Raw genomic sequence first — 12,770 nt, forward strand, 5'->3', positions numbered from 1 at the left:
TTATTAAATTCTTTTGCTATGACTGTTTGTTTAATGCCATGGAAAAAGGATAACTGCATTTAAACCAACAGCACTTGCAAGGGTTACTGGAAAGGCCTTTATCAAGTTTAGTGATAGGCCTTGGATTTTTACCCTTGTTTTCTTAGACATATACTATTATGGAGTCTGTTTATTGCTCATTCAATGTGACAACTACAAAAAATTTAATCTACTGACCAATTTCAACAGCATTTAAGGAGGATTTCCAGGCCTTCTGCTGTTGAGTGGGAAGATGTAGATCTGCAAGATCTTTTGTCAAGGGTTTGGAAGTGGAGGCGGGAGAGAGAAGAGAAGGGTTTGATTACAGTTTGGGTGTCCAAAATAGGAACATGCAGGAGTGAAATGTTTAATGGAGAACTGGACTTTTGTAGCGAGGTAGATGGAGTCAACCAGCTGCTCCTAAACACTGGGGTGTTTGGGGATGGAACTGACACCTTCTGGAAATGGCCCATGTGTAAATGGTTTGACGCAGCAACTCTAATTAAATCAATTCCACAGAATGAAGCCTAAATCCCACTGTTAATCCCTCCCACCAACATAGTTTCTCCAGGGCTTCAAATCAGGCTGCTCATGGCCAGGAGGTTTACTATTTGGACTTATCCATTCAAGCTGTCTAAGTGGCCATAGTGACCATTGCCTCCTTCTCCTTGTGGCGCTGCACCTCAGAGGGAGGGACTCTCATTTATGGACCCCTGACTGTTCTTCACGGGCATTTGCACGAACCTCTACAGATGTTTCTGAATAGCGAACAACAGAGTTGTGCCAACAGCCCGACTCAGGCTTTGCTCCAGTCCACCTATTTGCCAACAGGTTTCTGCGTGGTTGTTTCAGATCTACCCCAAAAGAGAAGAAAGGGTAAACTGTACTGATTTGAAGAAATATACTTTAAAATGAGATCATTTCAAGCTGCTTTGAAATGTGGTCATTTTAAATGTTGCCCTAACACCTGCAAAGCATTTTTTTTCCCAGCAGCCTTTGGGAGTTCTGTAAATGTCAGTCAACAGCATGGTGAAACCCAGAGTAGAATCTCTTGCAGCAGGGGCACAGAATGAATTGAGACAACACCAGATTTTAAAAACCTATCACACGCTCAAGACATGGCAACACAACGATATTTAAGACCTTGCCACTGGCAGTCTTTCCACTGTGTGGACTGTTCTACCTGACTAGCAGTCAGTGGGGTCATACCTTAACGCAGGGGTCTACCCGTCCAAAGTTACCGACATAAAGAAATAATTTAAATGAGTTCATAAGTCTCTCTCCTTCCTTTTCATGTTAACATCATAGGCACCTTATAAAATTAGGGAGGCAGAAAAACAGTAGGAGTTTTTCTGTTCACTTTAATGGGTTTTGTATCATGCTTTTCATGAATTCATTTTTAAACATTACAGCCCAGCACATATGATTGAATGGATACTAAAAATATGCAGCATTCACCCACAAATTAGTACAACAGCATGAGTTACTTGTGCCTTAAATAGAAATAGTCCCCTAAATAATAATGTTGTCACCAAAAAGACACTCAACCACATGCAAGAGCAATATGCCATAGGAAACAAACTGACTTAGCAGGAGGTCTGTAGATAGTTCTTTACTGCCTTATTTAAAAAAAAAAAAGATAAGAAAATGTGCACCAATACACCATCCTATGTTTCAGTAGGTTTCAGAGGAAATTATTCACTGCCTATCATTAAAATAACTATTCAAACAATACTAGAAAACAGAGCAGAACAGATATTTAAACTGCTTCCCAAATCTGTCAAGTGAAAGTATAGGTTTTCTAAACTCAACAAAAATGTGCTACTTTTAAGGACAAGTAATCATGCTATATGTTGTCCTTTTGATTTGCAGCTGGGTTAGCAAACACTTCATGACACGTGACGTGACTCCATTGTGTAAGTTCCTAGGAGCAACAGAGGAAACCTGTGATGTAGAGATAGCAGGCTCCGCTTGACAATGATAAATATGTCAGACGATGACAATCATTCTGTGAATTTAGTTCTTGTGAATGAACGAAAATGGTAATTTAAAGTGTCGTGATTTGAAAGCATAATCATCTCTGTATCAATCATTCACAATCAGTTGTAGTAGAACAGAGCCTGATATGGTTCCATGCATAAAGTGTGAGCTGCGTGAAGACATATGGATACAGATTTGGAGTCAGACAGGAGCATCAGGTCTGACCTCCTAGATAAAACAACCAATTACATTTCACCCAAGGACTGAGCCCAATTACTTACATACCACTAAAATTTGACTGACTTGATGCAGATGAGGCAGAAAGTATGTGTTTGTACAAGTCAAATACATTCTGGGTTTTGTGTTCAGTCTCTTCGGCCACACCACTCTCAGTTCCCATGCTAGCTGGGTGAGGAAGAACCGAGCTGGAGAAGGACAGGGCTCAGTGAAAGCCCTTGTAACTGTGTCCAGTGCCTCTTCTCAGCTTCAGAAATGTCATGGGGTTTCTGTCTCTTTGTAAGCTGCTACCTTGCATTTGGGAATTTGATAGGATCTCTAAGGTCTCAGGACAAAACTGGAATAGTTTTGTACCCATGCTTAGAGCTCTTACTACTGCTCAGGGGGACACAGGTGGCCCATACTGACACTGGATTAAAAGGGTCCCCAGCCTTAAAACTATAGGAAGACAAGGAAAGTTATCGTACAACTGCAGAGTGATACTCCTAATGTGTGGCTGGTGGTGGTGATGGTAGTAGGTGGTGTTAATAGGTGATGAAGAGGGAGATACAAACCAATCTCTCAAGCAGACTGATGGGATGTCTTTTTGCCTAGTCTTTACTGGTTAGTGGATCACTTCCTTCTAACCTTCCTCCTAGTGGATCGTCTCCTTCTAACTCTTTGTATTTTAATGTCTGAGTTACTAAACTGCATGTTTGTAGCCCACCAGCCCATCTCTACCAGGATTCTTTTAAACTCTTTTTCTACTCTATAATACTTTGTCGCAAAGTGTTTCATGGGCTGTATGCTCTATGAAAAGTATTTCCTCCGATGTGATGGCATTAAGGTTTTCTGATATCTGTCATTTGCCGTCTCCCCTCTTCACAAGTCGGTGCTTTCAGGAAGAGTAAAGAAAAATGCTTTTATCTAAGGTACTATTCCATCAGTTGGGCTGAAATTACCTGTCTCTGTCCTGAGGAAACACAGGATTTTATTTTGGATGAATATTGATTTTGATGAGTTAACTTAGCTCAACAATGGTCAGCTATAGCAGCGTTCTTTTTTTTTCCTTTTTTTTTTTTTTTTTTTTTTTTTTTTGTGAAGATGTAGGTCATTAAGCCAAATTAAGAACAGAAAGTCAAGTTTGGGCTCCAACTCCAATATCCAGTGAAGACTTCCAGATGAAAGGCGATATGACAATGCAAGAGCTAGGCTTCTCAAAGTAACTTTGTCGCCGCTACTTCTGTGTTGGGAGTGAAAGAAACACCACATTTCTTAAGTATTCCTTTTTAATTGCCAATTAGGTGAGTAAAAGCTGCATGCCTGCTTTTGCTGCTACCAGTATTCTTTTTCTTTTGTGCAAGCCTTTCTGTTTTCCATTATTTTGCTTATAGGTACGTGGACTAAGAAATGTGCTTATGAAGTATGATGATGACAAAGTGGAGGGAGTTCAGCAAAAAACAACCAGGCCCTGAATGCTGAAGTCGACTATAAAATCTAACTCTGCAGTTCAATTACGAGGTGATTAGAGAGGGGTTCTGCAAGCTGGCAAATATTTGAAGAGGTGAGATAGGGGAATTATTTACAGGAGGGATGATAATAGGAAGAAGGGGCAATCTCGTATTACATAGCAGAATTTAATGCAGTGCGCAGTGCTAACAGTGAGGATCAGCAGGTGCACACAAGCATGTCCTGCCTTTCCTGCAGACAGATATGCCTGTGCAACATGCCTGGGCTGAGACAGCAAAGGGACCAACGCTGAAGTCTGGGATAGACTGATATTGGGGTGCAGAACAGCCCCATTGCACAATCACTGCTATCCTTGCATCTGGAAACAGTGCTGCACTGACTCAAAGGAGGACAGGTCTCTTCCTTCTTCTTGGTTTATATTTTAACAGCTCTCTTACTGTTGGCAATGACTCTCACTGGGGTCTTTTTGGTTTTCTCCTCCACGCAGTTCAAGTTATTTTATGGTAAAAGGAATAGCAGTAAATAAAGTTAGAAGAGCCTGAGCTATGAGTGCAGGCAGTGGTTCGGAAATAATACACTTTGAATTAGTGTGTTCTGTGCACAAGAGAGAGTTTGACTTGTAGGCATTATTTTGCCTGTAATATGGTTAATATGGTCCCTGTTATCCCCTGTCAAATGTTTGAAGAGCAATGGAGGCAGGTGAAAAATACAAGGAGAATATAGTCTAGCTTTAGGGATTAATTTAATACCAGATTATAATGCTTTTAAAAGATATCTGTCAAAAATACCATGATAAGACCTCTCTCTCATTGTTTATATTGAATAATGCAACTAGGCCCTTTTTCCAATGAAGTGGGGTATTTCTCTTCATATCAAATAGCTTATCCTACCACATTCTATGGTATTTTCCATTCACTGATTCTGGACACCGTTGCAACGCATTTTCAAAGTCTAAGGGTTTCAAAATCGAATATATTTATGGTACTGCCTGTTTAACAGCTGTTCTTATACATCTCAGATACCTTTTTTTTTCTGTATTTTTTTTCCCTTAACTGTTGACCAGCATTCTTTGCTATTCATCATGCTATGCTTATTTCCTAGAACTAAAATCCATTATGGTCTCTTATCTGCTTGATAGCTCAATAAATCTGGTCCAGGTCAGACAGTTTTCTACAGCTTTCAGAAGCATTGATTTTGTTTTTCACCATTTAATTCAACTCATCTGCTCTCAGTGAAGACAATTGATTAGACATTTTTAATGACTTCTTTATCCTGAGTGAATATGAACTTCCTGCTCTTTACATAGACAATGTGGGCTTTTCTTTCAGCGCTGCACACTGCTCACTTCTCAAACTGAAGTCCGTTGTTGGTTAGCACCTTTGGAAGATTTAAATGCATGTTAAATAAATATAGAAAAAACTCTGCATTAGAAGAGCATTAAAATTGCGAAGCCAAGCCCCAAATAGCTGGAAATAGACAGTTAAGGGTGCAATGCCAACTGGCCCAGATGTGAACATACCCATATTATTCAGGGTATGATGGGACAATGTTGTCTCAAAAAAGGCTTTAGCTACCTAACTGATGTTTTTGGCAACTAAGTCCCATACAGAAGTCCTCAAAAACTGGTACTTAAAATCTGAAGAGACTTCTGCTTTCATTATTAAATTTCTGCTCATGCTTAAAGTAATTCTGCTCATGCCCAACACTGGGCATGTGTTTCGCCTCTAAAGACTGTCTTATACCTACATGTATCTCATACCAAATCTCATATGGATTCACAATTTTGCCCTACTGCTGATCAGAAGATGTTATTGCAATATGACTGTGGATTGGGTTCTGTAGAAAGCAGCGCTGTGGGAAGAGGTGAAGGTGTTTTATCTAACAGCTTCATGTCTAGACCACTTAGATTTAGTATGGAAGATGACTGTTTGCTCTGGGAAGCGTGTGACTGAAAAACCCAGCTTCGCTGTGCTGTGGACCATAGCAATGCAAAGGAAAGGGACTGAGAATTCTTAAATAGTTTCAGACTGACTGTAGCCTCTGTTTTAGAAATGGGTGATCCTGAGCTAATAAAAGTAAGGGAAGTATTGAAACACACACCTACCATGGAAAATGACAACCTCAATAGAATAAATGTTGTTAAAGGTGTAAGTAACAGGAAATACTGTGTTTCAATAAGAAGCGGTACCATGTAGCCTGCATGTAATCACTGTTCCTAACTAGAAAACCAGAAATTTTTACTTCATTCATAATTCAGCTCTTGGTTATCTCATCCTCGATATTTTGAGTTTAATTTTCACAGAGATTTTAGCTTAGCAAAGTAATATTAGCAGTGCTATCAAAATTTAATATGTTTTTGAAAAATCTAAGCTTCTAGAATTATATGACTATATGAGAGTCTTGGTTTTCATTTGGAAAAACCATTTCTGTCCCTCACACTTGCAAAGAGAAATTAAAGACAAGACAATTAAAAGCTCAGAGAATGCAAAGCAAATACTCTTCACACTGTTGGATACTGAGGACTGGAAATGCTGTCAATCAGCTTCCTGACTAAGACAAGTTTCTTTTGTTTCTTATTGCATATATAAGTTCACAGTTCTTCTAAGCCCCTGCTAGTGCATCACTGAAATAATAGAACTTCTTGCTTTCTTGCATAATTAACTCCTGTTTTAGAATTTCATTCTCCTCTCAAAACCTGACCTTTACCATGAAGATTTGACTGTATTTTCATTTAATGATAATAGCATTGTTCTTTCTGTTCATTATATGTATCAGCTAATTTCTGCTGAAATAATAACAACAACAACATTAATTACTACTAATAATAAAAAAATAATACACATTCTGGTTACTAGTAGTTTAAATTTGACCAAAGATTTAAGGAGTTCATTTTGAAATAAATGTTATCAACCTATATATACAGTATCGAATCAACAGTAATTAGATGTTCCACTTAATAAAACATTTATCTCTATGGCTTAATATTTGCTACAAAACTACTCCTCCAAAAATAACTATCAAAACAGAACTCTTTTCTTACTGAAAAGTAAGAGCTGATGAAAATACATATTGTGGGAAAACCAGCCTTCCTAATCTACTCTTGGCATGCCTTCATAAAAAGGCTAACCATAAAAAGATAACTGGGTATCTTGAAAAGAAATGACTCTAACTTCCTCAAGCATGGGCAAATGTCTTTCTTGAATGAGTTTTCTGAATGTTTTGGAGTTTTTGCACTTGAATTTTGCTTTGTAACAATCTGCTTTTTCTAACAAATTGATGGTACTTGATATCAATGGAAAATGTTGAACTGGATATTTGTTCTTAGAAATGTTTTCTGAGACTGAATAATCAGTATTCTAGACTGATGAGATGGAAACTCAGGGTTTGGGATCAGTTCTTCAAAGTCCTGATTCTGTATATGCAAAACTGGTGGTGTGTTCACACAAGATAGCCTTTATGCATGCACCACCAACTCCTGATGTGATAGTAAAAAGGTTAGGTTTCTGAACAAAAGACAAAGATAAAAGGTACTGGGAAAAAAAAGATGAAGTAGAAAGGTCACAATGTCCTATAGCAAGAGAGAGTATATTGGATATGTATTTACTGTAATGTACCACACATTTTTCTTACATGTCATAAAACAATAATTCAAAATAATTAGAACTGTCCAAAATATTCCAGACTACTCTGGCACATGTAAATCTGAAAATGTTGCAACTGAAAGCAGAAACATTTTTCTCTTTATAAACCCTCTCTACAAGTATGAGAGAGCAATAGGGACATTTCAGATTCAAACAATGGAGACAAGAAAAAGAAAGCTTTTGGGAAAAGCACTCCATCACAAACCAGATCTCTCCTAGGGTTTGTCTGCTCCTGAAATTCTTTCAGGTTAGCTTGATTTTTTTTTTTTTACCCCCCTGAGTAAAATTCATGGCATCCATAATTCAGAAGGTTTTATCTGGAGTCATCTAAGGTCTCAGTATTCAATATTTCACTGTTTTTGGGAGTACATTTACAGGCATTTGGAGTACACATTTTTGTAACAAATGAAGGAACATCCTTATTTTAAACCAACTCTTCTGCCTCTGGCTGTCCTCATGCAGGTGTATCATGTGGTTTAACTGGGTAGCAGAACAAACATAACTGTTTTCTGTTGTGCCCCTACGGCCAGAGAACATCTTAATTGGATGTCACTTCTCTGTTTAAATGTTTTAAGGCAGCCAACCATGCCCATTTTTGATTCTAGCCTGTAGCAAGTTCACAATGCTCATGTCACACATTGATTATGCTGCAGCCATCATATGGCACACTAGATCCATGCTTCTGCATAATTCGAAGCTGAGACGTTGGACTTCCTCATTACCTTAGGGAGAAGAGCTTGTACAAACTCATCTGTACACCAGTGACCTGGAGACCTGAGAGATCAGTCTGGATGAAAGAGAAGGGACACACTCATATTCTCACTTGGTCTTTGGCAAAAAGCACATCTCTGGCAGGTCTTTTAGAAATATCAGGACCCTAAGGAGAGCTTTGCAGGTGCTATCCAAGCCGGCAAGCCATCATGTTGTGAAAGAAGCAACCAGCTAGCCCCTCACATAACGTAGACATCCCACATATGCCAATTAGGGGTTGTGATGTAAACAGCTTGCTATCACCCAAGGCAACTTGGGAACATGCTGCACACCCTAACTAGCTGCATAGCAGGAGGAGAAACTGATGGAACTAGAGCGGAAATTCCTTTCAATATCATAACACTGGACCCTGAAAGGACTTTTCTAAAGTACTATCAAGGCATCCCCATATTTGGCTACTCACTAAATGTCTTGTAATAATTCTCATTCCCCAAACTATTCAAAATGGTTATCATTCCTGAAGACTGAATAGTTCTGTACAGGATGTTTCTCTGAATATCTCATTTTTCATATTGGCCAAATACATCAGGCTGAACATCTGATACCCTCCTGTACTGCTTAATATCTGCTCTCCTACCTTGCTTGCTGTGCTTTAGCTATTCGCAGGCAAGATGATGGCATCACTTGGGTTAAAAATGACCACCAGTGCATAGGAAGCGTGAGAAAAATAGGGGCAGAAGAAAACAAAAACCACAGGGAAAATAATTTGGCTCCTGGTTTCATTTATATGTTCAGCTTTTAAGTATTCTGAGATTATATGAGGTAAATTGCCCAACTCAAGCTATAAAGAAATTTCAAAATGCATATGGATTTTAAGGCATTATAAAGGAATTCCTGGACAGCTCCCTGGGGCTCAATGTAATTATGATGGCTTTCTATTAATTCTGTGCAAGTGTTGTAAAATAATAACGTGGGGCAAAGAATGGTCTTATATAGTATGCATTTCTGCTTCTATATCAGCTCTAAGGGACTATCCCAAAAAATTTAGCACAACATTTCTTCCTAGTTTGCACTTTAACTGTTGTATTAAAATGATTTTCCTTCTTACATTTTTTTTTTTATCTTTCAAGGCAGGCAGCTCTCTCAACACACACAAGTACAGGGGTCTGTCATGATACCTCATATCTTTCCACCATCATAAAGGTCCTACAGAAACAGGACAGAAAGTATTAAAACACTTTTTTCCTTACCAATCTTCCCTACAATGCAACACATCCTCTGAGAATGGAAATACAAAATGTGACAAAAATACAGACATCCCTGCTGGTGAAGATAACAGACTTGGAACAACTACTGCATCAGTGTTCTCTCAGTCTTCCTCTTAGCGTGCAATGTGACGTGAATCTCAGGTTCGGGGATTTTCTTACTGCAGAAACTTCCAGAGAATCTTTATGGAGAAGAAGGGGCAGAGAGCAGTGCTTGGTAACTTCATCAGAGCACTTTGATGGAGAGAAAAATATAGAGCAGTGGAGGGAAGGTGATTGATTGATTTTTTTCTGGAACTGTGCAAAGATGTGAACAGAGGAAAAAGCCAAGAAGCACAGCTCTTGGGTGAAACTGAAAGGCAAATAATAATTTTGTTATAATGGCACCATGATCAAGCCATTTCTTGAGGCCTTTGAAACCCTCTAAGGCCTCAAAGGCCTTTCTTTATTTTCTCAGTTCCAAGAAAAAGGCCCTGCAGTCCAAACCAGAGGCCCACCCTATGCCAGCTTGTTGCTTCCCCATTCCATTTATTTCCTTTTAATCTGCACTAGCTTTAAAATGAGCGCTGTTGTATGTTCACTAAGAATTTTCTTTCCAGCTTGCAACGCAGTTTATGATTTATTAAAAATATTTAAAAATGTCAAGAAATCATCTGAAAATTTCATAAAAGGCTTGCATGAAGTATGAACAAATCCTCATACAAAGCAGCAGTAAATCCTTTTAAGAAGCATGCTATCTTAAAGAAGCCAAATAGAAGTAATTTGCAAGACAAACATGAACCCTAAAAGAGCTGCACAGTGCATTTTTGAGCTCATGTTCCTGATTAGTTATAAAGTTTTATGGAGGCTGCTCCTCTGACTCTTCAGACCATTCAGAAAGTCTGCTTGCTTTCCCCTAACACTTTTTGGTGAGATTCCTTCACCTTGTTTCAGAAAGGTTGTGCAAGGCCCAGCAAGTACCTAATGCATAGAGCAGATAGATACTACTTATCTGCTTCCACCTTTGATAACAGGTTCCTTCATAGTTCCATCCATCTCCCACCCATCTATCAAGACATGACTATACAGCTATGCAGCATCTAGTAATGCCAGAGAAGTGATGGGGTTGCAGGATGTTTCTAAGAATTATGTTATGCATCCACAGAGATTCATGGAGCAGACAGAACAGCATTCAGATAATAACACACACCTCCATGGCAAGAACTCCACCAGGTGCTTTAATGAGAGTTTAACTACCCATCAGTAGGTTGCCATGTATCTTATGCCATTGCCTGTAGCCTGCTACTGATTAGCAATGCTCTCCCCATGGGGAGAGGAGTTCTCAGGTTGACTTCTGCATCCTGTATCTGTGCATGAAGCTTTAGGTATAGGGCCTTTGCTACATGGATGTTCTGTTGCCTCCCAGGTCTGCAGAATCTTTTTGTGGGATATGTTGTTTTCTGATACTGAAATATTTTTTTTATAGCTAGTAGTGTTAACTCTGCCCTGCAATGGCATATGTAAGAAGATACAGAGAACAATTTCAAAAGGAAGCGAACTGGGAGAGCAAAAAGGCAGGGAAGTGCTGCCCCAAGAACAGTGCTTCTGTACACAAACAGAAAAAATTAACTGGAAACAACTTTCTACTGTAAATGAGTCATGCATGTCTGTGTTTCTGTCTTTCTATAGTCTCTGATTAAGCAGAGTAAAAGTTTTCTCCCTTTTAAAGTCAATTTATTTAAGTTGCATAGGCTGTGGAACTAGCTAAGTTTTGGGGGAGAGACAGTGGTTTGCTAGGATTTCATCCTAAATTGTCTCCAAATTTTGACCAGAAATAGATTATCCAGAGTCTCTCAGCTACAAGTGTTTATAGGATTATGTAGAGCCATTATGTAGATCCCATATTATGGCAGAAGTACAAACTGCCTCTTGTTGGTTACATATTTAAGATAACACAGAGCTCTTAGAAACCTGTGAAATCAATGGAAAGCTTTCCACATATTTCTCTGGGCATAATTCCTGTTGGATGAATCTGGCACAGGCGACAATCCTGAAGAATTGCACTGGATTTAGCATGACCTTTTGTAAGCTTGTGACAGAATGTATGCACTAACCTGAATCAAGTAAACTAGGCACTCATTAAATCCACAAGTAGTTACACTCTGTTTAACTAAAACTCAGGCTCATGAAGTCAAGCACGCAGCAGCTGCTTTGCTGGATTTAGGTCCAAAACCAGGTGATTTAAACAGTGCATGAAGAAAATAGCAGTCCTTGTTTTGGGGATTCCTTTTTTTTTTTTTTTTTAAGAGTGGAATGATTTATGATGAAGTTAGGGGTAAAGACAGGACTGAATGAGATCCCTGAATGCAAGCACTATTTTCTGGTTTTGTGGCATCATGTAAGGGAGGGGGACAGAAGGAAAAAGAAAGCAGTTGAACTTCCTATTTGTACTCACTCATCGACTCTGTCAATTTGGCCATCTCTCTTTCTCTTTTGGGCTTCTCCTGGGGGAACAGACAAGATAAAAAACAAACATATATATATATTATATATATATATAAAAATACACTTGAATGCCAGTGGCAACATGAGGGAAGGACATTAATCTTTTGTATATTTCTATTGAATTTAGGGATTTAACTTTACTCCTAAATAGCCTGCACCTCTGGGGGCTTTTGTCTTGTAGTCTCTGGATGGTGTCAACTATGAAGTGTGAAACTTGTATTTATTTCTCTGTGTGTGTATCTAGTTGGAGTAATTGAAGTTATTCAATCAAAGTGATAATGGAGGAGGAAATCCTCCTCTCTTTTGTGCTCTGCACTAAACTTCGCAAGTGTGTTAGGACTTCCTGACAAAAGATATGAAAATGACCATCCTACAAAACAGATATACTGAAGGAAAGAAAACACTTATTTAGAAATAACTAAATTTCAGACAGAAGCTGGAGTGAGTGGTCTGACACTGAAACAAACTGACTGAACTACTGCCTTCATTTATTTCTTTGATACATGAGGGACTCCCAATCAAACCTGCTTGTCTTCGTTGCTTGTTTTTGGCATAATTTTTTTAATCTAATTTTGTTTTCCCATTTCAGACACTTGTTGTAGCTGTTGTATCTAAGCCTGCTTTGACAGAAATCTTGGTCAATCAAGAGCCCTTGAATTTGGTGGAATTCCCCTTAACAGGGACCAAGGCCCCAAAGCATGCCTCAGCCAAAGCAAGGAAGTCTGGGTCCAATCTCCTGACTTCAGAGCCAGAGTTTGGGCTGAATTAAATCATTCAGCCCTTCAAAGCCCTTTAAACTTTAATTAGCTGGTTTTGAGAAGATGTGGTGGGACTGCTCTCACCCTTATGATCCCTGAAACTATACAAGTATCTTTGATGACTAAGGTCCAGCCCTGTGGGTAAGCACAGCTAGTGATTACCTGTCCCTTACCCCACAGCTGTCTTCAAAATGTAAACAGCCCAGACGTTCACTAGTTTTAACCAC

At 38.9% G+C, this 12,770-nt stretch overlaps 1 protein-coding gene across 3 annotated transcripts in view; it reads right to left on the reverse strand.

Annotated features, from left to right (window-relative positions):
• KCNJ6 (potassium inwardly rectifying channel subfamily J member 6) overlaps window positions 1-12,770 on the reverse strand; it is a 164,387-nt gene that overhangs the window by 105,758 nt on the left and 45,859 nt on the right. Inside the window, exon 2 of one of the 3 annotated variants that reach the window (XM_087757185.1) lies at window positions 11,736-11,784. The exons of 1 other annotated variant lie outside the window; for it this stretch is intronic. In XM_087757185.1, coding sequence (XP_087613311.1) covers window positions 11,736-11,760 — 25 coding nt within the window. In that variant the 5' untranslated portion in view covers window positions 11,761-11,784. Of the gene's footprint in view, window positions 1-9,144; window positions 9,206-11,735; window positions 11,785-12,770 lie in introns of those variants that run through there. One more of the 3 variants, XM_087757186.1, reaches the window with a different exon arrangement.

The sequence above is a fragment of the Nipponia nippon genome, unplaced genomic scaffold, assembly GCF_047370975.1.
Source record: "Nipponia nippon isolate SJK-2023a ecotype South Korea unplaced genomic scaffold, ASM4737097v1 scaffold_2, whole genome shotgun sequence".
NCBI classification, from domain to species: domain Eukaryota; kingdom Metazoa; phylum Chordata; class Aves; order Pelecaniformes; family Threskiornithidae; genus Nipponia; species Nipponia nippon.